The sequence below is a fragment of the Tachypleus tridentatus genome, chromosome 13 (assembly GCF_004210375.1).
Source record: "Tachypleus tridentatus isolate NWPU-2018 chromosome 13, ASM421037v1, whole genome shotgun sequence".
In the NCBI taxonomy this organism is placed as follows: Eukaryota; Metazoa; Arthropoda; class Merostomata; order Xiphosura; family Limulidae; genus Tachypleus; species Tachypleus tridentatus.
The window spans coordinates 269,050,881-269,077,531 of NC_134837.1; the positions used below are offsets into that span (position 1 = coordinate 269,050,881).

The 26,651-nt window shown below is 36.6% G+C and overlaps 1 protein-coding gene across 1 annotated transcript; it reads left to right on the forward strand.

Annotated features, from left to right (window-relative positions):
* Positions 1 to 6,711: 6,711 nt before the first annotated feature.
* Positions 6,712 to 14,340, forward strand: LOC143237741 (lysM and putative peptidoglycan-binding domain-containing protein 2-like). Its single transcript, XM_076477294.1, has 2 exons — positions 6,712 to 7,030; positions 13,536 to 14,340. The coding sequence occupies exons 1-2, from the start codon at positions 6,845 to 6,847 to the stop codon at positions 13,848 to 13,850; spliced, it is 501 nt and encodes a 166-aa protein (XP_076333409.1). The 5' UTR covers positions 6,712 to 6,844; the 3' UTR covers positions 13,851 to 14,340.
* The last annotated feature ends 12,311 nt before the right edge of the window (positions 14,341 to 26,651 follow it).

The window sequence follows — 26,651 nt, forward strand, 5'->3', positions numbered from 1 at the left end:
AAAAACATAATGTACCAATTTCGCATACTTAATTTGTAGTGCAAAGTTCAACAACGATTTTTGTCCTCTTAGTCCTAGCTAGGTTTGCTTATTTTGTAATTAAGCATAAAGCTACACAATGGAATCGAAATGTATGTTTTTAGCAATCGTATAAATTCGATTTTGATATTTATTTCAATAATGAAAACTAAGTTTAATCATTCATCAGTAATATATATATAGTTAGGAATATTTATTTGGCAATATTTCAATTAATAAAACAGATACTACTATGTGTTTGTTTATTTTTATCAGAAACGAAGTCATTAAAATGTTTTAATAATACCTTAAAATATGTATTAGTTAGTTATCACCATTAGATTCCATCAAAGAACATAGGGCCGCAACCGCTTGCGGATTCTTCAACAGGTATTTAAGTGAGTAGGTTGTTAGCCCACTGCACCGAGCCGTTCCTAATTTAGCAGTGTAAGACAAGAGGGAAGGCAGCTAGTCATCACCACCCACCGCCAACTCTTAGGCTACTCTTTTATCAACGAATAGTAGGATTGATCGCAACATTATAACGCCCCCACGGCTGGGAGGGAGAGAGCATGTTTGGAGCGACGCGGGCGCGAACCCTCGACCGTCGGATTACGAGTAGCACGCCTTACGCGCTTGGCCATGCCAGGCCTAATAAAGTACAAAAACACAAACAAAACGTTAAAGTTAAGTAATCATACATAAAGTTAATTGGGTTTAAAAGTAAGGTTTATATATGATAATATTATTATTTTTAGGTCGTCTTACGCACAGACTACGGTGCCGCAAGCGAAATGTTTAAATTTTTGTCTCATGGCAAATTCTAGACCATTCGACAGTGCAATGCTACAGATATAACGTTTGGTGAGAGGATTATATGTGCTACGTATTACAATTTCAAATAGCCTAAAACTGAGGTAAATTGTAATTTAGATTTAGAAACTAAATGAATGTTGATATGTATCGAACTTATGACACTTGCCAACGAGATTGATATTCATAATGTATTTTTAATACAAATATATATTTTTATATACAACGAATAATAAAATTTACAATAACAATTATTACGAATAATGATCTATTGACTAAAGTTTTACAAACAAAATATCTTCTGTCTGGTGTGGCACTTCTTTGATATTTTATCGAGAGTTCACGACGACCGAATTAATTTCGAGCTGATGAAGATACAATTCATTTAAATGGTAGCTAGATAATTCTGTATTTTTCTATCTTCGTAGGTCACACGTTGGGTGTTTTCTCCGAGGAAGTTATGTAACGTTTTCTTTAAAATATTAATGTTCGATGCAAATCTGCTGAAGTTAAACAGTTTATAATGTTCGTGATTCTCAGGGGCCAAATGTATTTATCAAACTCCTCCATTATCTTAAATTACTTCTATAGCTAACCAAAGGGGTCATACTCGAAAATAAACTACCCTTAAGCACTCACCCTTAGTATTTGAGTTCGTGGGCCAAGTTTGGTTCTGCTAGTTTCAATTATGGCGCCATACAGACCGCTAGAAGGACATGAAACACAGATGCGATTGATTCTATTGCGTAACGTACTATTACACCTCATCATATTTAATTGACTTTCTAAGTTCGACTATTAAGTTTGATGCTGGTATCTCGCTCCAGAAATATGGGAGGAATTATCTACACAGAGATACTATCGTTAGCAAAATTTCTGTTATAGTTTTGATTTAGATATTTGCTAGAGGTTAGTTGACGTAAAGATTTAGAAAGGTCATGAAAGCTAAGAGTAAAAAAGTTTTGTGTAATATATCAAAACGAAGGAATGACATAAGCACGTGTAAAGTGAAGCAGTGAAACAATGAATAATGAATAAGCAATTAATGATTCAAACAGTTCAGTGTTACAAGTGAAAATTTGCTGTCTATTCAGTTATTTGATCTTTTTTTAGCCAATGAATTACACAAGTATGTTTATAAGTTAGTTAAGCATATGTACTATTTATTTGTTGAATCGTTGTTTATAAACGTAGTCCCTACAGATTGTATTGAAAGTGGACGTTATTTTTAGTGGAGTGGAATTGTCGTTATTTTTATCAAATAGTCTTAAAAACCTGCCTAACGATAGTGCATGAAGCTTAATCAATCTATCTAAAAACCTGCCTAACGATAGTGCATGAAGCTGAATCAATCTATCTAAAAACCTGCCTGACGATAGTGCATGAAGCTGAATCAATCTATCTAAAAACAAACCTGATATTAGGATATTTCTTTATGTATAGTTTTGAAGGTGTGCACCAACGTACAGTGGAGAGTGTGAGGGTAATTTGTATAGGTGAATTATACCAACGTACTGTGGAGAGTGTGAGGACAATTTGTACAGATGAGTTGTACCAACGTACAGTGGAGAGTGTGAGGGTAATTTGTATAGATGAATTATACCAACGTACTGTGGAGAGTGTGAGGACAATTTGTACAGATGAGTTGTACCAACGTACAGTGGAGAGTGTGAGGGTAATTTGTATAAGTGAATTATACCAACGTACTGTGAAAAGTGTGAGGGTAATTTGTATAAGTGAATTATACCAACGTACAGTGGAGAGTGTGAGGACAATTTGTACAGATGAGTTGTACCAACGTACAGTGGAGAGTGTGAGGGTAATTTGTATAGGTGAATTATACCAACGTACAGTGGAGAGTGTGAGGGTAATTTGTATAGGTGAATTATACCAACGTACAGTGGAGAGTGTGAGGGTAATTTGTATAGGTGAATTATACCAACGTACAGTGGAGAGTGTGAGGGTAATTTGTATAGGTGAATTATACCAACGTACTGTGGAGAGTGTGAGGGTAATTTGTATAGGTGAATTATACCAGCGTACAGTGGAGAGTGTGAGGGTAATTTGTATAAGTGAATTATACCAACGTACTGTGAAGAGTGTGAGGGTAATTTGTATAAGTGAATTATACCAACGTACAGTGGAGAGTGTGAGGGTAATTTGTATAGGTGAATTATACCAACGTACAATGGAGAGTGTGAGGGTAATTTGTATAGGTGAATTATACCAACGTACAATGGAGAGTGTGAGGGTAATTTGTATAGGTGAATTATACCAATGTACTGTGGAGAGTGTGAGGACAATTTGTACAGATGAGTTGTACCAACGTACAGTGGAGAGTGTGAGGGTAATTTGTATAAGTGAATTATACCAACGTACTGTGAAGAGTGTGAGGGTAATTTGTATAAGTGAATTATACCAACGTACAGTGGAGAGTGTGAGGACAATTTGTACAGATGAGTTGTACCAACGTACTGTGGAGAGTGTGAGGACAATTTGTACAGATGAGTTGTACCAATGTACAGTGGAGAGTGTGAGGGTAATTTGTATAGGTGAATTATACCAACGTACAGTGGAGAGTGTGAGGGCAATTTGTACAGATGAGTTGTACCAACGTACTGTGGAGACTGTGAGGGTAATTTGTATAGGTGAATTATACCAACGTACAATGGAGAGTGTGAGGGTAATTTGTATAGGTGAATTATACCAACGTACAGTGGAGAGTGTGAGGGTAATTTGTATAGGTGAGTTATACCAAAGTACAGTGGAGAGTGTGAGGGCAATTTGTACAGATGAGTTGCACCAACGTACTGTGGAGAGTGTGAGGGTAATTTGTATAGGTGAATTATACCAACGTACAGTGGAGAGTGTGAGGGCAATTTGTATAGGTGAGTTATACCAACGTACAGTGGAGAGTGTGAGGGTAATTTGTATAGGTGAATTATACCAACGTACAGTGGAGAGTGTGAGGGCAATTTGTATAGGTGAATGATACCAACGCACAATGGAGAGTGTGAGGGTAATTTGTATAGGTGAATTATACCAACGCACCGTGGAGAGTGTGAGGACAATTTGTACAGATGAGTTGTACCAACGCACAGTGGAGAGTGTGAGGGTAATTTGTATAAGTGAATTATACCAACGCACCGTGAAGAGTGTGAGGGTAATTTGTATAAGTGAATTATACCAACGCACCGTGGAGAGTGTGAGGGTAATTTGTATAGGTGAATTATACCAACGTACAGTGGAGAGTGTGAGGGCAATTTGTATAGGTGAGTTATACCAACGTACAGTGGAGAGTGTGAGGGTAATTTGTATAGGTGAATTATACCAACGTACAATGGAGAGTGTGAGGGTAATTTGTATAGGTGAATTATACCAACGTACTGTGGAGAGTGTGAGGACAATTTGTACAGATGAGTTGTACCAACGTACAGTGGAGAGTGTGAGGGTAATTTGTATAAGTGAATTATACCAACGTACTGTGAAGAGTGTGAGGGTAATTTGTATAAGTGAATTATACCAACGTACAGTGGAGAGTGTGAGGGTAATTTGTATAGGTGAATTATACCAACGTACTGTGGAGAGTGTGAGGACAATTTGTACAGATGAGTTGTACCAACGTACAGTGGAGAGTGTGAGGGCAATTTGTATAGGTGAGTTATACCAAAGTACAGTGGAGAGTGTGAGGGCAATTTGTACAGATGAGTTGTACCAACGCACCGTGGAGAGTGTGAGGGCAATTTGTATAGGTGAATTATACCAACGTACAATGGAGAGTGTGAGGGTAATTTGTATAGGTGAATTATACCAACGTACAGTGGAGAGTGTGAGGGCAATTTGTACAGATGAGTTGTACCAACGTACAGTGGAGAGTGTGAGGGCAATTTGTATAGGTGAGTTATACCAAAGTACAGTGGAGAGTGTGAGGGCAATTTGTACAGATGAGTTGTACCAACGTACTGTGGAGAGTGTGAGGGTAATTTGTATAGGTGAATTATACCAACGTACAGTGGAGAGTGTGAGGGCAATTTGTATAGGTGAGTTATACCAACGTACAGTGGAGAGTGTGAGGGCACCTTGTATAGGTGAATTATACCAACATACAGTGGAGAGTGTGAGGGCACCTTTGTATAGGTGAATTACACCAACGTACAGTGGAGAGTGTGAGGGCAATTTGTATAGGTGAATTATACCAACGTGCAGTGGAGAGTGTGAGGGTAATTTGTACAGGTGAATTATACCAACGTACAGTGGAGAGTGTGAGGGCAATTTGTATAGGTGAGTTATACCAACGTACAGTGGAGAGTGTGAGGGTAATTTGTATAGGTGAATTATACCAACATACAGTGGAGAGTGTGAGGGTAATTTGTATAGGTGAATTATACCAACGTACAGTGGAGAGTGTGAGGGCAATTTGTACAGATGAGTTGTACCAACGTACAGTGGAGAGTGTGAGGGTAATTTGTATAGGTGAATTATACCAACATACAGTGGAGAGTGTGAGGGTAATTTGTATAGGTGAATTATACCAACGTACAGTGGAGAGTGTGAGGGTAATTTGTATATTTGTTATGTTAGCAATATAACTGTGAGCCAACAGATTTGTTACTGGGTGAGGAAAGGCTTGTATCATGATATGTTCAGAAGAACTGAATATTCATTGAAGCTATCAAAGGACTCTGCTAAATAACAGAAGATTCACTCAAATACTGATTATGGAAAAGTATTAAATTTCTCACTTACTTATTCGATGTAAAATGAATACTATGTGCAGAGTGAAATACAAAATAGAAATCTTTATTAAACACTAAAACATAACCATAGTGTGTGTGAACTTGCAGTTTGCTTACTTCAGTTCGTCATTTCACTGACCTAACTACTGACCATCAAATTCTGCTACACTGTCTTTAGTTACGTTAAAACCTGACTGTCAAATTCAAAGTTCCTTAATTTCCAAAAAAACTCCGCATTTTTTTGAGAGCGATACATACTTTCATATGGATGGTCATTCTTATTGCCTCCTAGACATAAATATAACCTCTAGAACATCTGTATGACACTATTTTCAACACCCTTACAAGTTACAAGAAGAGTCGTAAACAATATTCTACCCAGACTGTGATAGTATTATCTACTTTGGAGAAAGGTAAGTTGAAACAATATTAACTTAACAATTTTACCAACCATGTTTCAAGTAAAACCTGCACGTGTCCAGTACAAAAACTAAATTTAAAACAGACAGAAACATAAAATAGCCGTATACCGCAGCACATACTAAAATAAATGTAGCTAAATGTTCATTTATTGATTATGTAAGCAATTTCATTTCCTACTTTATTATGGGGAAATAATTTAATCAAGCTTTGGTTCTAAAAGTATTTGAAAATTTTTGTAAAACCTTGCATAACATTCATTTGAAACGAACAATCTGATGACGAATTCTTGAAGACGAGAAACCCACTCGAAATAAAAATGTATTTTAGAGCGGCTGGTATGAGTATTAATATTTTCATCGATAAGGAGAGATGATGACCTAGGAAGGTCGAAAAGTTGTTCTCTCCTTATCAATAAAAGTGTTAATACTCATACCAGTCGTTCTGAGATACAATCTGATGATCATTCGTACGAAAATTGTTGTGGTTTAGTGGGGGAGGGATGAATGATTATTACACTTTTAATTTTACGAAACTGACACGTTAAATTGTATATTGAATATATTGCTGTTTATGGTAATATAAGTTAAAATATTTCAAGAATTTTGTAGTTTGCTATTGGTTCTTAAAAATTAAGTAACAGTTATATACAGCGTGTTCGAAAATAAATAATGTAAACTAATTAAACATTGTTTTATCTTCCCAGTCTTTCTGGGTGTAGCAATATATATTTTTTCCTTGAAATAGAATAATCATCGTAAGAACAAAAGTCAAAGTCCTGAGTTTTTTGTTGTTTTTTTTTTGTGATTTATAATCAAGTTGATAGCTCGGGTAAAAGTCAAAACTAGAAGGCCAAAATGGCGGCACATGATGACAACTTTGAATTATTTGAAACCGAAACTGCCTTGCTTGTGTCTTTTGTTAAGAATCATACAAAATATGGAAGTACGTCAAATTATGCAATACGAAGAGAAAAGTGTATTAAACATATCATTCAACCAACAGATACATTGCAAGGACTTGCTCTTCGTTATGGAGTTACTGTAAGTTAATTTAGTATAACGTATGCTATAGAATTAGTAGTTCATTATTGTTCATCGACATGTTTGTTATGTATGAGGTTATTATTATTAATAACAACAAAAGTAAAATAATTAATATGAAAAGGTGCTGAAGGGGAACTGAATTTTACCAGAAAATTGTAATTTTATTCAGAAAAGTTTAAATGAGGTACAAGGTGTTTCGAAAACTGCCACGGTATTTCCCTAGATTTATCGTGATTGTAACACGCGTAAATCATTTAATTTTAGAAGGTACTGGCCAGTTTGATCAATATCTTCATTTAATGTTGTAGGATAATGTTTATGTGTTATTGTAAACTCATTTCTAATAGTAGCTTTTTTCAGAAATTCCAAATTTCATACTTGTAGAGGTAGATTATTTTGAATTCATAGGACTCTTTTATTTTTTTATTTTTATGAAAACGAAATTATATTGAATAAAACTTTTACTGCTCTTACCAGTTCTCACTGTGCATCTTGATAAATTGTGTTACTATAGCTAGGCAGGCCAGCGTGGCCAGGTGGTTAAAGCACTCTACTCGTAATCTGAGGGTTGTGGATTTGAATCCTCATCACACCAAACATGGTCACCCTTTCAGCTGTGGGGGCATTATAATGTGATGGTCAATCCTACAATTCATTAGTAAAAGAGTAGTCCAAGAATTGGCAGTGGATGCTGATGACTAGCTGCATTCCCTGTAGTCTTACACTGCTAAATTAGGGACAGCTAGAGCAGAGAGTGCTCATGTAGCTTTGTGCGAAATAAAAAAACAAACAAACCAAACAATACTGTAGCTAGGACAAATAATTTTAAAGGTGTAGTAATTTACTTGTAGTTGTTCTGTTTGGATATTTGTTATGTTTTCAAGATAGGTATTACAGATAGCAGTAAACTAGTAGGCCTATAGCTTTGTGTAACTTATGTAGCAACATAATTTGTAAACATAGTGGAACTGATGGGATGGGCTGTTCTATGAACTACATGGCATTTAGTGTTAGTGTATTTATTTTCAAATTTGGAAATTACAGCAGACAATTGAAATGTATAAATCCTTGTAAGTTGAATTTTGACTCGTCTGAGAGAATCACTTTTCTCACTTTGCTTCAGTTCAGTCAGCATGCTCTTTGGCTTACTTGATTTTCATCTGTGCCATCTTGATGGTGAAGAGGGGTTTCTTTTAAGGAAACTGGCTTGATACAGGTGGTGAGATTCTTGCCATGCTCTTTGAGACATGTGGATGACAGTTTATGGTTGTGCAGACTTGCTTCAGAACACAGCTGTCAGTGGCTGTGGAAGCTTTCTTCCCTTCTCTTCCACTGCTTCACATAGGCAATCTCTCTATATCACTTCACCCTGTGTTTCACTATAGACTGATTAACTTTAATTATTTGAACAGTTTCTCTTTGTTCAAAGATATAATGACTGCTTTTATTCTGTGGAACTAATTCACAGTCCATTGTTATGGTAGCATCTCACACACACACGTTTTAGCAGATAGACTTCTAAACTGACTTTCAGTAGGAACTTCTATTTATAGCCTAAAAACGGCTGATGCAGTATTCAAATAACTCATTAAAGATGTTAATGTAATAATTAGAAAATACTGAATCATACATGAAACATTTGCACATCCATGCATTAGGCCTCAAAATAGACCATTTTTCACCACTATGAATAAGTGATCATTTAATCTTTTAATCCAGATCCTGCAGACCCACCCTTTAGAAAAGTGCATAGTTGGGTCTACTGTTTGCTTTTCAGGAAATTGCTTATTCCCCCTCTTAACTTGTATTCTTATAAAGAGTTGTCTTCAACTACTGCAGATGACAACTCATTGTGTAAGTCATTCTTGATAACTTGTGTGAGTTACACATTTAATTGGAGCATAGCTTTGTGTATCTTCTGAACTAATAATTCTGTAAAACCTTAATCAACTCACTCCTTACCATTATTTTCTCAAAGAAAAATAAGATAATTTATCCCAAGTACTGATTTGGTATTTAAAGATCCTTTACTTCAGGGACACAAATCAAGTTGGCTTTTATCTATATACCACTAAATTTTTATAAGTCAGTATGTTACCAAGCAGTTGCTATAATTCCAAAATTCAGTTATTTCCACTCGCACTATAGTTATTACTCAACTGTCAGGGTTTCTTCCTGAGCTTTTTGAGTTTTTTCTTATTTGCTTCAGTCTCTTATATCTCCCTTAATTACCCTTTGTGATATTTGTCTCCTGAACCTTTCAATCTACATCAGCATGTTCTGTATCATGGTACTATATAAAACCACCTCATTCAGATAATATCACTTTTTCTCCACAAAGGGTTTGCTAAATGGTTTCTTTGTGTTACATTTGTTAGGAAATACTTTGAGCATTTTTTGTGTTACTTAATTGATTTTTATTTTGAAAAAATATTGTTTGAAAAGCCAATATGTGGCACAAATTCCCTGATTGTTATTTCTGGCACAGAGGTAAATCATATTTATACCACCTCAGATATTTAATGTTGCCCATCAGTAGGAGAGAGGGGGTTACTCTCAGTTGAGATTGTCAGTGATCTTATTATAGTGAGATGGAGACATATATTCAGTTTGGTAATGTTTCTCTAGGGGGCTCTGAGGTTACATTTGAAGGTGATCCTTCTGGAGATAATTTAGATTCATTTTTTCCCATGCCTTCTTTCATTCAGTTGGTTTTTCAAGAGGTTATCTTGGGATAAGTTACCTCAGTATCTTCAGTTGATTCATCAAGTGTGATGTTTTGGGTCTTTCCCCAGTTGGTTTTGAGTCTACACCTTAGTTGATTCAAGTAAATACTTAATTTCACTTCTATTCATTGACATTATGGTTTGTGCAGGAAGGTTTCCTCATCAGTCACATGAAGGGACAGCTATGCCTTATCCACTGTGGTTGTCAGAACTATGTGACTTAGCCTACCATTCTCAGGGGGAAGCATATTCTGATTCTTTAAAAATATACCTCCTAGAAATTAGGGGTTCTAGAGTGGACCTTGTAGTTAGCCTGAATATGTACTATGTTGGTGGGACAGCTGTAACTCTTGAGACTTACAACTCTATAAAGCCAAATATGTTTTTTTAAAACTAAACTTTTCTGGAAGGCTGTCAGGGTCATTAAGTTTATTGATGATGAACTTGATCCATTGTTAGCATGAACATTGGATTGATTATCAGCTTCTACATTTTTCTCTGTTGCCTGTTAACAATTATTATTTATTCTTACAGGGAATCATAGTTCCAACCTCATGCAATGGCCTTGACCCTTGACATCCACCCCTCACTCCACTGGTATCGAGAATAGATTCTTTCCATAACGAAGGATTCTGTTGCTTGATTGGAATGTTGCCAATGGTGTCTGTAATCATTGTATGTTTTCAGGGTCTGTAGGACTTGTATCTGATAACTTCCAGATTTATAGTAAACCTTAACCATGGGTCAATGGGCACTACTGGTTCTTGAGTCAGGATTAGTAATTCAGTTCACATCATCATCATTATCCACCCATCCTATCAGGCTTCCATCTCTTACAGATCCTCAGATTTTGGAACTTAGTTCTAGGGATATCAGAGTTTGTTTGGTTTGGGAATAGAGAGATTGCTGTGCCATTTCTTCCAAGGTTTTATTCCCATTAGTTTGTGTGGTTCAAGGTGACATATAATTGGTGTCCAGTCATCGATTTTTATTGTTTATATCAATTTCCAAGTTCTCCAAGTGATTTGTTCCTCACCCTGTGTTTGCATTTTTTAGAAGGATTGTGGATGTCCAAGTTTAACGTAGTCAGCTCTTATGTGTTCGTTGCCATGGTGATGGCATCCCACCACTTCTGGCATTTTTAGTGTACAAAGGTCAGGTGCTTCAGTTGAAGATTTTTACCATCATACTAGCATCAGCATTAAGTGGGTTCTACTGAATTGTACAAATGTTTTCTCATCACTTTCATTCCCTAGCCTTGTGTACATCCCATTTCATGGACATTTGGTTACTGCTGGCATCACCTCTTTAATTGTCAGAATGTCACACCTAAATTCTGCTCTAGCAAATAACCAAGGTGGGCTTCATTCGTGAAACTGAGACATCTATTCTTGCTCTAACTTGGTGTGTTATCAGTTTTGGTATTTTTTCATCAAATATCTCGGTTAGGCTCATCTGGCTCCACCCTATGGAACAGGAAGCCCAACTCATCTCTCTTTCTTTCACTGCATGGTGGTCTTTCTCTTGTGAGAGTGTGAGAATCATTCAAATGCATTGTGCTGATGGGATGAGCATACAAAAGATCCTTTCAATGGTTTTTATATGACTGAGGAATCATAAACATAGATTCACTGGATTCCTGTTTCCTTATTCAGGATCATTATTTGATTTCAAGGGGTTGTTAGATTGGGACTGTACTAAGATATAAGTTTCTGTGCTGCCAACACACCCAGAGATCAATCCTTTCACAAATGCCTCACTTCACAGATGGGGACATATTTCAGTAGTTTACGTGTAGATGACAAGACATATAGGATTTGCTTTGACAATTCCATGATGATGTCTTGCACTTCCTATCACAGGGTCACTTTGGCCCAGGGCATCTTGGTTTCAAATCTTCCATCTCCTTTATTAGAATCACTCCCATCTTTTCATCGTGCCCCCTGGTAGTACAGCAGTAAGTCTATGGATTTACAATGCTAAAATAAGGGGTTCGATTCCCCTCAGTGGGCTTAGCAGATAGCCCGATGTGGCTTTGCTATAAGAAAACACACACACACACACACACACACACACACACACACACACACTTTTCACCATACTAGCTTGACACAGGTGATGATTGCAGATAAATTGTATCAATGTAAACAGATTCTTACAACACAGAATCAATGTTGTATCACAAGGTTTTCTGTTGGATTGCTTTAATTTTAAAACATCTTATGATTGACACGTTGGGCACGCTGTACAACACTCAGTTACTGGCAGAGTGGTCTCCATTACCTCACTTTACAACTTATACAGTGATGCATTCAGTCAGGATTGGAAGGGATTACAAATCTAGGCCAGTAATTGGTTGGAACAAATCATATTTAGTATCTTGAGTAACATACAAATTCAAGTGATGCAATTCAATCTTCAGACATATGGGATATTCAGTCCTTTGTACAAGATTGGGGTTTAATTTGTAAAGTTGCTATGTGTCTGTTGAACTTCTGTATTGTACTTTACCATACGTACTTTCATGTACCACTATCATTTTACTTATGTTTTCAGGAACTTATCTGTTGTTTCATGTATCGTATCTTCTTTACCATATGTATACCTGCAGCCTTAGTTGTTACTTTCTTTATCAGGCCAAGGAACGTATCTACTCTTTCATGTATCATATTCCACTTGAACTTGAGTGGACTAGTTATAGAGAGCAACACCTCAGGCTAGAGGTAAAGCCATACCCAAATAAAGTATATATTACATCCTTGAATGTTGTACAGATATCATTTTCTGAAGGTTTCTTATGTTTTCCATCTTGCTACAGTGGTTGTGTGGCTACTAATTATTGTCATCAACTGTCAGTGACTGACGTTATCTTATTATTCTTCGTGTTATGATTACACCTGTATAGTTTTTTCTTGGGTACCTAACATTTTTTTTTGATATACTTGTGCCCCCTACAGTTTGATAAGTTTTTAACAGAACAGTTTTGTGAATTATGTGAACAAATTTGAAGGGTTGTCAAAAGTACAGTTTGAAAATTCTCTCACTGAATAATAAGTTTTTGTAAGAAAGTTATTATTGTGTGTATTTTAGGTTTTATTAACCTAAAAATGGAGGTATTGTTCTTAAATTGTGGCATATTTAGGTTAAACTGGTTTCGTTTACTTGTTGTGTACTTATGTCAAACTGATATTGTTCAAGAGTAATGGGACAGGCTGACAGAACAACAGTAGATTGGATAGGGTATTTATCACAGAATAAAACCAATACTCCAAGTAAGTGATTTATGAGAATGAAGTATGGGAATGTATAAAAACCTAAACATAGATGTAGTGTGTGTGATCATTTTGGACACTGGACTGCCACTATCAATGGGTGATAGTTCTGACCACTCTGTTCAAAAGTGTAGTTATTCTATACTTCCCAAAATGGTTGTTATACACAGCAACTAATGATACATGTGACCATCTTTGTCATTCAAATATAGTTGAAGCCATAATCTTGAAACACCCCTTGTTTTGTTATCAAAGGACAGTACTATCAATATTCTTATACAATGTTCAACATTACAACTATACTATTGATAGGTATAATAGTGGATGACAATTGAACAAAGGCAGCTAAAGTTTAATGGTATTCTTGACTCTGGTGTGAAACTGGCACATACACAAAATTTAAAGTTAATATAAGAATATTTATATGTTGTTTTACATAATGCAAGTATTTACAAAATAAGATTATACTAATGTACAAGTTTCTTGATTTTCAATTATTTGTAGATGGAGGATATTAAAAGAGTCAACAAACTGTGGACAACTGACAGCTTGTTTCTCCGGCCATATGTCAATATCCCTGTTTCTGTTGGTACAGTTGGTTCTTCTCCTACCAACTCGGACACTGAAACACCAATTGCTAGTCCATCTAAAGAAAGTTTTAACCATTTTACAATGGGAACTCTTATGCAAAGTAGTTCTGAAAGTTTTGAACATTCTGCTAACTCTGAAGAGAGTGCTACTGACTTCCTGGTTCGAATCGACAGTTCTATAGCCAAGTCAAAAGACAAAATGAAGATTATAGAAAAGAATATCCCTTAAAATTATGTTGTACTTTTGATTTTTGTTTACAATGTTTGTGATTGTCTTTTTTAACACATGTCTGGTCTTTATGTTGACTCTGTTTAACAAGAGTTTTAAAACTAAATTTTTTCTGTTGTAAAGGAAGGACCAGTTTAAGTTTGTTTTAAAACTGTAGTCTCACTTTTATTCATGGATCTGTCTGATTTTCCGTTTGAATTTTTATGGTTGTAATCTCATGGGACAAAATAGGTAAGAAACAAATCATGACCTCCTCCATACTGACCAATTCTGGGTTATTGTCTTACTTTAGTTTATGTTGTTCAAAAATTCTGTTGGATACATTAAAATTTTAAAACTGTCTTGATTTGTTAGTGTTGAACCAGCACACACAACTTCCAGTGGTTTCTGTGGTTCTTGGAATTATGTGTATAGTTTAGAGACAGCTGAAAGCAACATTTATAATTTTATCTAGATAAAATATAATTCATTAACTATCCATAGTGAGTAATAACAAATATAACTACCTTCTAAGAGCACTTTTCTTCTTGTCTTCTGTGTTGTAGTCTTGTTTGTCAATATGTTAAAAAGCTTAATACTGTCACAAAAGAAACTTCTCTATGTCTATCTGTATAAAAACTACATCTTCCTTCAATAAACCACTTTTGATACAATGAACTCTATAATCAAACTAAAGACAAACAATTTCATTTTGACTTCCAACTTCGTATTTCAGGAAGATGAGACCTTAAAATTAAGGCCCAGTCATTTAAATAAAGAAGGTTTGAAGAGACAGAATTGTTAGTGATTGTTTCATACCAAAGTTTTGGTTTTGTGATTTACTTTTATACATTGTATCTGTATGTTTAAATGTTTTAGAAGTATGTTGTTCAAATTAGAAATTAATAGCTTTACAACTAAAAATATGTGATTAAAGCTAGAGTTTTGTATTAAGCACTTCAGTTTACAACTTCTTTCTTGACAAAATATATGAATAATTTCATTTGTTCACTTGTAAAGTGTACAGTCTTAAGATGAAAGTTTTTCTGAATTATTTTTAGATACAGAATATTGTATGTCTCAATACATTTATATGTACCTTCTAAACATGTAAACAACATGAATCATGTCAGCAGCAAGCTACTTGTACCCACTACACATGTAGATAACACAAATCATGTCAGCAGTAAACTGTGTGTACCCACTACACATGTAGATAACACGAATCATGTCAGCAGCAAGCTACTTGTACCCACTACACATGTAGATAACATGAATCATGTCAGCAGCAAGCTACTTGTACCCACTACACATGTAGATAACATGAATCATGTCAGCAGCAAGCTACTTGTACCTACTACACATGTAGATAACATGAATCATGTCAGCAGCAAGCTACTTGTACCCACTACACATGTAGATAACATGAATCATGTCAGCAGCAAGCTACTTGTACCCACTACACGTTTAGATAACACAAATCATGTCAGCAGCAAGCTACTTGTACCCACTACACGTTTAGATGACACAAATCATGTCAGCAGCAAGCTACTTGTACCCACTACACGTTTAGATGACACAAATCATGTCAGCAGCAAGCTACTTGTACCCACTACACGTTTAGATGACACAAATCATGTCAGCAGCAAGCTACTTGTACCCACTACACGTTTAGATGACACAAATCATGTCAGCAGCAAGCTACTTGTACCCACTACACGTTTAGATGACACAAATCATGTCAGCAGCAAGCTACTTGTACCCACTACACGTGTAGATGACACAAATCATGTCAGCAGCAAGCTACTTGTACCCACTACACATGTAGATAACATGAATCATGTCAGCAGCAAGCTACTTGTACCCACTACACATGTAGATGACACAAATCATGTCAGCAGCAAGCTACTTGTACCCACTACACGTTTAGATGACACAAATCATGTCAGCAGCAAGCTACTTGTACCCACTACACACACAAATCATGTCAGCAGCAAGCTGTAGATGACACAAATCATGTCAGCAGCAAGCTACTTGTACCCACTACACATGTAGATGACACAAATCATGTCAGCAGCAAGCTACTTGTACCCACTACACGTTTAGATGACACAAATCATGTCAGCAGCAAGCTACTTGTACCCACTACACGTTTAGATGACACAAATCATGTCAGCAGCAAGCTACTTGTACCCACTACACGTGTAGATGACACAAATCATGTCAGCAGCAAGCTACTTGTACCCACTACACATGTAGATAACATGAATCATGTCAGCAGCAAGCTACTTGTACCCACTACACATGTAGATAACATGAATCATGTCAGCAGCAAGCTACTTGTACCCACTACACATGTAGATAACATGAATCATGTCAGCAGCAAGCTACTTGTACCCACTACACATGTAGATGACACAAATCATGTCAGCAGCAAGCTACTTGTACCCACTACATGTGTAGATGACATGAATCATGTCAGTAGCAAGCTACTTGTACCCACTACACATGTAGATAACATGAATCATGTCAGCAGCAAGCTATTTGTACCCACTAAATAAAATAAATTTTGTTTTCCTAAGTTTATGACTCTAAGATTGAACAATAAACAGGCTATATTGCATAACCAGCACTTCATCTTCCATTTTTTTATTTGTTTATCTGAAGAGAAACAGCTCCATCAAACAATGTATTATTGAGATAATTTTAGCATTTCTTGCTTATTGCAGAACTACTTTTTGTGATGACTGGATATGCATTATGCAGTAATAATAGGGTGTTTTGTTTGTTGCAAAATTCACATTTAAACCATTGTAAACTTGTATTGAAAGTAGTCCACTATAAACAAATGTAGTGATTGATTTAGGCCAAATTAAGCTCAGCTGCAATCAACATTTAAGTAAAAATAAGTTTGTCATATTTATGTTTACAAAAATATGATAAAGGTCTGATATTTTTCTTTTTGTGTTCATATAAAAGCTAGAAATGTGGAATTTTTTCTTTTTAATGTACTACAAGTTTGTTGTATTTTGTAGTCAGACTTTATAATGTACTACAAGTTTGTTGTATTTTGTAGTCAGATTTTATACATTTTCTTATGCTTACTTGTGGTTTTGACAAAAGTTGCTAAATTCTGGGAATTCTTCTACAAGTATCTGTTCAGTAATTGGTGTATGATGTGTCCATTTTCCAAGCTGTGTTTTCTTTTTAAAAAAACTAGTAAGTTTAAAAGCTTTTCAAACACTTTAGTTTCAATGTTTAATTGTAGTAGAGCATACAGAGGTGACATTGATGAGTTAAACTATTGTTTACAGACAGTTATTGAAATTCTCATGGATTGATGTTGAGAAATGAAAACCCAGTGTGTGTGTATATAAAAACAAAAAAAACTTTCACTCATTATTAGGGTTTTGTGTGGGTAATCATGTTAAACCTGACTATAGAAATCTTCCAAGTGATTTTTTTCTCTCCATATTGAACATCAAACATTCATTTCTAGTAAGCTATATCAACTCGAGATTCATGTGGTTTCAGATCTGTGAAGAGAATGCTTTTCAGTTTCTCAACTGTGCACATAAAACATCTGGAAAGTCATTACAAAAACTCCCAAACCATGTTGTGCAAGTCACTTTTATCTAGATGCAGTAAACAAATCCAAGGAGTTACAAAAGTGTTGTATTTTGATAGAAATGATTTATTTTGCAATAAAAAATGGACCAAAAATTCCAATGCTTTGTTCAGGAAGGGAATATTTTAATATGTAAAATAATAATAAAATGGTTATTTCAAAGCTTTGTGTTTTGTATTAATAGGATATCTTCTACACCAGTAGTCCATGGACCACTTCTATTCATGTATACAATATGCTACTTCTTCCTTGCCATAACTGTACAGCTTTTTCACATGGACTACAAATGGAGAACTGTTGAAACTTTCATACTTTATATATTTTACATGTTCATCTGATGAGACTTAGTTTTCAGATAATGTCTTTCTGCATAATAAAACTTTTAACACTTCCAGCCATAAATATTCTATTCTAAGATACCTCACGTCTGCCTATGAAATTTGCAGGCCACTAGCCTTGAGCCAACTTCCACTTAAAAATGACATTGAAATATGAATTGATGTCATAAAACAGTGACATCTCTTCATTAATAGGAGGGCAACATACTTTCCTTGTGAAGTACTTCCCATAAATATTTGTATATGAACTTTTTTTTTAACAACTGTCTAGAACAGATGTCTTAAATTATTGATGAATTACTTGAGATTTCAGCAGTTTACAAAAACGATATTCATTCTAGTCTCCCTGGTTCATTTTATCATTAAAGAAAACCAAACAATTTTTTTTCCTGCTTAGATCATATAATTTGTGATGCAATGATAATTCTTCCTTTATCGTGTGTTAGTGATGACATTGCTTGTGAGATTGGTTGTCTGTCATGGACATGACACTTGTTCCACATCTTCATCCTGTCCATTTAGCCAAGTTTCTTCTCCCCAGTGTCAACATTATCAGACAATGATGGTGTACTCATTCTTTCCTATGTCATGTTCTTTCCTTTTCCCCTTTGTCTTTTGATTTCTTCCATTCTTTACCACATGATACCCATACTTGAGACTACTTTGTCTTTATTCATTCACCTAGTTTTAGGGTCCAAGCTGACTTGTTTCTCAAATAATACCCAAATACCTTTACTAACATGTCTATTCCCCATTTGTCTACTTGAGGTTTTTGTCCATTCTTCATTTCCATTACTCAGTTTACAGTCTTTGGAATGTATTTCACCTGTTTGGGGGATCCACCCTTAACTTTGACTTCCATTTCTAGTACAAAAACCTTCATCTTCATTTTGTTCAGGAAAGGTTCTGTTAACCACAATGACCCATACTTCTGCTCTGTTTTTACTTATATAGTTTGCTGTTGGGACACAATGTTGTCTTAGCTAATGTACACCCACCTCCTTTGCACTTATTTCAATTATCTTTATTGGGCTCCATTTCTTTCCTATGAGATTTTTTTGCCTCATTAGTGACTTAGGCTAAGGTACAAGTCTTCATCATTTAGCACAGTTTCCCATTTTTCTCAACATCACTGTTTTGTTCCTTTTCTAGGCCTGCTGAATTTATGTATCCCTTTCCCATTCCAGTTTTCTACTTTCCATCCTCCCACTTCCCAATGTCAGGGTTTAATCATGATGATGAGAAAACCCACTTGTAGAGAAAATTATATATTTAAAAATGGCTGGTATGGGTACAGAAAGCATTAGTAGAGGAGATAATGTGTTGAACTTTATCGTTGTTCACTCCTCTACTAGTGCATCCTCTATCCATACCAGCCATATTTAAATATATAATGTCAGGGTTTGTGACTCATCTCATTTGTGACTACCTTGGCCCTGTGGTGCTCCATTTATCTTTCCTCACCAGCCTTTGGTCTCCATTTTTCTGACAGATAAGTTTTTCACTCACAACCACTTTTTGTTCTTCTTTATCTTCAGTGTCTCTTGTCCAAAAATGGTATCACATCTTCTATTCCAGGACTATTCTTCAAGAACTATTTTGGGCATATTCTCATGGTTTTTATGTGAAAAGGATCACCTCTCTTGGAGGTAAAGGGTTTTAACTATAGGGTGATTTCTCTACTTTCAGGTTTTTCAACGAGTTTGCTCAGTTGAATATACCTTTCCTCAGTGTCTTCACTATTAACATCAAAACTCTTCCTTTTTAGGTCTCCAGTTTTTTGTTCTTTGGCTCTAGCAGTTGATATTCTCAGCCATAACTGGTCTCCCCTTTTTCTGTATACCTATTTTCAATTCATTCTCTTTATTTGTCCATGCTTTGATAGGTAACACTCCTTTTTGGGTCCTGTTAGTGGTGCCTCTTTGGCTGACACAATCCTGATTTTTTTTCATTTGCTTTTGGTATCTTGGTCTCCTCTTTCCCATCCTTACATTTTCTTGCCATAACCAGTCTGCCTTTATCTTAATGTGTGGGGTATCTTTAGTTCATTGCATGCTGGACTGGACTGTTCAATTCTGTAGCCTTTTTCTTATCCAATTTTAGGCGTTTTTCACATCTGTTTATCTAAGAACTGAAGTGATAGGTTTGTTGATGTTGGTCCATCAGTATCTTTCTCTCCAGGATGTTCTCTGCTGGCCCACTTTTTAATCTTTTTCACATGGTTGTATGACCATGGACCTTTGTTTTCCACTATTTTGATTCTCAGGTGGCTTTATCCACTACATTTCACTTTTTTTCATTACTGTTAGGTTTTTCTTCTTCTGTCCATTCTAATTTGTTCTGATAAATCTTTCCTCACCAAATTTATTTTTCTACTTCCATGTTTTGCTGGAATTTTGATGTGGTTTTACAGTCAATTATACATTCATTATACCTTCTTTCCCTGAAGCCATGTTTTACCCTCCTTGCTTGTGGTTGTTGTTTTGGATGTTTCTTGTACTCTCCTTCACTGTTCATATTCCTCATGTATTCAGACCAGGCCTGTGACTGATCAGGAAGGTGATTTGTTCCTCACTACTTCAACTGTCTCACTCTCGTCAAGCCTTGGATGAGATTCTTCAGGCTGGTATATGGATGAAACTACATATATTCTTGGTGGTTTCATCTACTGTGTGCTTTAGATTCCCTCCAGTTGTACTTCAATAAAGTTACATACCATATTTGATAAGGGTAATTACATTTTCTTTTATAAAATTCCAGGGTATGCCTATTTCACAAAATTTACATTAGGCCAGGGGGAATGAAAAGTGCTCAACTAATACCCAGTGTTGAGATGTGATATCCTATAGGACCGTTAGAGGTATCCTTGTAATGCCCAGTGTTGAGGTGTGATATCCTATAGGACCATTAGAGGTATCCTTGTAATGCCCAGTGTTGAGATGTGATATCCTATAGGACCATTAGAGGTATCTTTGTAATGCCCACTGTTGAGATGTGATGTCCTATAGGACCATTAGAGGTATCCTTGTAATGCCCACTGTTGAGATGTGATGTCCCATAGGACCATTAGAGGTATCCTTGTGATATTTAAATTATTCATTTACCTAATTTAAACTGTACTTTCCATGGATTATCATGGAAAGAGTGCTCATCTAGGGTTAATGTTTGAACTAGCCTACCCACCATTTCAGTGTTGGATTCTAGTTATTCTGTGAGTGGCAGTGAGGTATTTTGGAAGTTAATGTTTCTTTACCAAAGATGTATTTGCAATAGATACATCCACACTCCTTACTGCCTATCTACCCTACTTTCAGTGCCTTTTCTTCTTGCCTTATCCAAGAAGAATGAAGGGATGTTGAATGCAAATGTTTAAGAGGAGTTAAGGTACAAGGAGGTTGTGAGACCCTGAAAATGGTGGAGGGGTACTGTGGCATGATCATGTTATCATGCACTAAGAAATTACATGTTAATATGTGATAACTTGATTCTTAGGGGGAATTAGCTTCCTTCTAGTGGTATGTGTGAGGGATGAGCTATTCTGTGTGAGCATCAACTAGAAATACAGTTTCAGGTTAGTATTGATGTGAGGGGTCATGCTATAGAGCATATGCTCCAGAATCATAACATGTCTCTCTTCAATACTGACTCTTACACTTATTTTCATGCACCTAGTCACTCATTTACTGCTATAGATCTTTCTGTCTGCTCCCCTTCACTTTTCACTTGCCTTTCTTGGGAGGTTGACATCAATGCATGGGGAAGTGATCAATTTCCTATCACATTAAGAGAGATTGGTCAGTGAAAGTTGGACCAGGCCAACTGGCACTCTTTTACTGCTCTCTTGGAACTTGATTCTGCCATCTTATGTAAATCATTGACAGATGATTGTGTAGCAGCAGTAACTAACTGAATTGTCCAAGCAGCTGCTCAGTGCATCCACAAAGCCTTGACATCTTTCCCACAACGTCCACACCCTTGGTGGAATTCTGCTTGTTCTATAACACAAAAAGCTCAGTAACGTGCTTGGGATAGACTTTGAGTTAGACTTCAAAGCCAGAATTAAATATACCTTCAGCATTTCTTCAACCACCAGTTCAAAAGTCACATGGGACAACCAGAAGGTGAGTGGACACTGTACATCTGCCCCCCTCTCTATCTTAATATTCCATGGCCATGAAGTTGCTGATGCTCAGAGCATTGCCAATACTTTTGGTGAATGTTTCTCTTCAAACCTATTCCCTTTTTTCTTAGCTATTAAAACACTAGTTGAACATCTGCCTCTTTTCTTTTTGACTGATCATCCCCATGACTACAATTGCCCTCTTACATTGGTGGAGCTCAAACTTGCACTTCATTGGTCTGGCAGTACATCAGTTAAAACTGATGATATACATTGTGAGATGCAACGCCACCTTTTGTCTGCCTCCTGGTTGTCTTTAACTGGATATAGCAGGAGAATGTCTTTCCTGATGCTTGGTGCCAAGCTATTGTACTCCCTATTCTTAAACCTGGGAAGGATCCAAAGATTCCTTTGAATTACCTTTGCTTTGACGAGTTGTCTCAGTAAGATCTCAGAGAGGATGATTAATGCTTATCTTGTTTGGTTCCTTGAAACAAACAACCTTCTCTTACCCACTCAGAGTGGGTTCTGAAGACAACATTCCACAATAGACCACTTAATTTGCCTTGAAACATCAGTTAGAGAAGTCTTTATGAAGTGACAACATCTTGTTTCTTTTTTTATTTTATTTAGAGAAAGCTTGTGATACAACATGGCATCTTGTGAGACCTTCACTCATATGGATTGTGTGGCAATTTGCCACTTTTTATTGAACATTTTTTAATGAACTACCAATTCCAGGTCCGTGTGGGCTCAACACTTTTCCGGTTTTTTCCCATAGGAATTTGAAGTCCCTCAGGGCTGTGTTCTGGGTGTCACACTTTTAATTACAAAGATTAATGCCATCAGTGAACAGCTCCCCCTACAGTTGCAAATGGTCTTTTCGTTGATGACTTTCACATCTCAAGTCAGTCATCAAACATGAGGTTTATTGAGCAGCAGCTACAAACTGCAATCAATCAGATACTGAAGTGGACCATGGCAAATGTTTTTCAACTTTCTCTCTCTAAAACTGTTTGTGTACTTTTCTACTGCCAATGAGGGATTCATCCAGATCCAGAACTTTGTATTGATGATACTGTACTTCCTGTTGTCCCCGAGGCAACTAAAACCCAATATTGGACTTTTGCTTCCGTAAGGATTGGAAAGAGGAAGTTGTTCTAACTAGACTGTACATCGGTCACAGTTTTTTTAACTCATCGTTTTCTTTATTCTGAAACTGATGCACCAGTGTGTTGTTTGTGTAACACTCAGATCACAATAAGCCACATTTTACTTTTTTGTCATCGTTACGATTCTTAACGATGGTACCATTTTTAACATATTGTGTCCCAAGGTTTGTCCATAACGTTAGACAGTGTTATTGGTGATGGTGACACTGTCCACATTGGTAATGTTTTTAGTTTTTTATTGGGCATTAATCTTTTTAATGTCATTCAAGTTTTTAATTTATACATTTTACCTTTTTAATGTGGCTCCCTTTTAAAAATCACAGTTCTTTTAGTTTGATTTGAAATTGAAAACTGGCCCTAAACATTAAATAACGTGGAACCAGGACTGGAAAGGCCAACTTCAGGTGCCTGATGGTGGTTTTTGTACTTACCTGTTAGTCCTCCTGGTGAGTTATGATAACACTGGTTTACAAAAAAATATTTTTTGTCTGAGGCAAGAATGTGAATAGGTCTTTTTTACTAATTTGGGTGTGCTGAATTCAAATTTATAAACAGTTTGGCTCTATCACCTCTAGTTTTCTGGCTTTTAAATAGTCTCATTTTAGTATATACAGAGTATATACGTGCTTATTTCAACAGTTGCAGCAGCTTATTACAGATAAAACAGGATAGATAAAGAACATTGACGGAATAAATATACTTGGATGACACAATGTACACAATTCATAGTACCGCAGACAGTTAGAAGTGTGTTTTCTTAGATGATCTGGTGTATTTTGCCTCCGGGATGTCACGCAAGAGCATCCAGCAGAAGTCTCCCATCATGCTGGGGTTCCACTTGCCTTGGTAGTTGCTCTCCATCTTCGTAATGTCTTGGTGGAATCTTTCTCCCTGCTCATCACTCACTGTTCCAAGGTTTGGAGGGAAGAAGTTGAGGTGGGAATGGAGAAAATGAATTTTGAGTGACATTCGACATTCCATATCCTCATAAGTCTTTAGCAACTTCTCAATACAGGCTTGGTAATTTGGTACGCGTGTGTTACCAAGGAAGCCACTACAGACTGACTTAAATGCTTCCCATGCTCTCAGTTCCTTTAAGGTAAGAAGCTCCTCAAAATCAGTATCCTTCAGCACTTCTTGGATTTGAGGTCCGACAAATATGCCCTCTTTGAGCTTAGCAGCACTGAGACCTGGGAACACAGTAGACAAGTGTTGGAAGGCAGCACCATTTTTGTCTATGGCCTTCACGAAATTTTTCATCAAACCAAGCTTGATGTGAAGAGGAGGAAGAAGCACCTTCTTCATGTCAACCAGAGGATTCTCCTTGACGCTGTGTTCGCCAGGAACGAAAGTGCTTCTAGACCCCTAGTCTTTCTGCTTGTAATGCTGGGATACAGCTCGACTATCCCAGTGACAGAGAAAGCAACAGTACTTTGTGAAGCCCGCTTGCATACCCATAAGAAGACCAATGACCTTGAGATCCCCACACAGACTCCATTGGTACTGGTTGTACTTAACAGCTTCTAAAAGAAGCTCCATATTGTCATAGGACTCCTTTAGATGGACAGAGTGTGCAGTGGGTATGCTGGGATATTTATTCCCGTTGTGCAGAAGCACAGCCTTGAGACTTCGCTTGGAAGAGTCTATGAAAAGACGCCAGTCTGAAGGATTATGTGGCAAACCAAGGAAAGTGAACAAGCCAGGTACATTTGTGCAGTAGCACAACTTGTTTTCCATGTCGAAAAATGAAGCAAGGTCTTTGTTCCGATTCCTGAAACTGGTGATTCTTACATCTTCCTGGACTGGGTTCCACTGTTTAAGCCAAGAGCTCTGACTGCTGTTTGGACAGATACAAATCACGAGCAAGGTCATTCAGGTCTTCTTGCGTGATCCAGTGTGGCTCGTTGCCACTTGTTCCTGAATAAGAAGAGTCAATATCTTCGGAAGAGATTGACTTGGCAGAATCTTCCCTTGGAGGCATTTCTTCATCTGATGAGGAAAGAAGATCCTTATTTACTGGAGGTGTTGGGACAGGAAGATCATCTGAATGGGGAACGGGTCTCATAGCAGATGGAAGGTTGGGATATTTGATCTTTTTTTCTAGAAGATGCATTGAAACCAGTTATATTTGTTAGACAAAAATAACAATCATCTGCATGGCTTCGTGGCTCTCTCCAAACCATCGGGACTGCAAAGTTGAAAGCCGCTTTCTTGCCATTAAACCAAGCAGTTAGTCCATTGTAGCAGGGTTTACAACAGATGTGTGGAGCCCAAGATTTGTCCTGATCACCAATTTTACAGTAAAAATAATGAAAGTAGGCAGTTCTGAGGAGGGAAGTGATGGTTCGACGCTGTACAACTGTCGTGAAGTCCCCACACACGTAGCAAAAAGAATTGGCCTTGTTGAGGCATCCTCGGTGTTTTGACGAGCTTGAAGCCATTGGAGAATCTGAAAAAAAACAAAGTAAAATTAAATCATATGTAAGGCAATAATAATTATGTGCGTCGTTGGAAATTGTAATACAAATATATACCCAAAAGATTGTGTAACACAATTGTCGAGGGACACCAACCTCCTGCGCTGACTGCTAGTGCACTACTGGCTGTTGATTGAGACGTGTTGGCTACGCTTAACTGCCAAAATCCGTCTTGATATATAGCTATATATATATAATGTAATGCTATCACTTACATTTATTGCATAATAACTAAAAATGAGGACATAAGTCACACAATATTAGAAATTAACCCTGAATGCATATACGCCTTTATGTACAGTATGTGTACAAAATGTACAGTATGCATATCTAAAAAACTAGAGGTGATGAGTAAAAACGGATTTCAAATCTGAATTTAGCACCCCTAAATTAGGTTAAAACAGCTATTTTTGTGCTTGCCTCAATTTCTTTGTAAACCAGTGTAATTACAATTACGCTACAGAAAGTCCTTTACAACTTGTGTAACTGTAGTTTTTCTCTTGACATTGTAGACTAGATGTAAACTTTGGTTTTATGCTATTTATGTTTTTAAAACTTTGTTTTATTTTACCTTAATTTCCTTTTATGACTTTTACTAAATTTACTTTTAACTTTTTATCAGATGTTTGGCACAGATAGGCCTAGCTACTTTGTGCCATAAAACACTGAATCAGCCAACCAATCAACCCTGAGGCAAAGTTTTTAGGTCTTATATTTGACTATAAATTAAACTTTATTTCCCATGTCAATCAACTTCATGTCAAATGTATAAGAGCACTAAACATCCTCTGTGTTCTCTATTCCACCTCTTGGGGAGTGGATCGCTACTCTGTGCTTAAAATTTGTCATACCCTTATCTGATCCAAACATGACTATGGGTCTATGGTTTATGGTTCTGTCAGAACCTCAGCACTGAAAATGCTGGATCCTATCCACCATCAGGGGCTTCAACTTTGCACTTGGGCTTTTTGTACTTCTCCAGTCCAAAGTTTGTATGTGGAATCCCATGAACCACCTCTGTATATTCGCCATTTGCAACTGTCTCTTATGCAAGCTTCCAAACTTCGCTGTTTACCACAGCATCCTA

What these genes read in the sequence shown, in the direction of transcription:
- LOC143237741 (XM_076477294.1), top strand. Translation starts at nt 6,845, where the DNA reads ATGGCGGCACATGATGACAACTTTGAATTATTTGAAACCGAAACTGCC. An exon ending in CTCTTCGTTATGGAGTTACT is followed by an intron (nt 7,031 to 13,535) that starts GTAAGTTAATTT and finishes AATTATTTGTAG; the next exon opens with ATGGAGGATATTAAAAGAGT.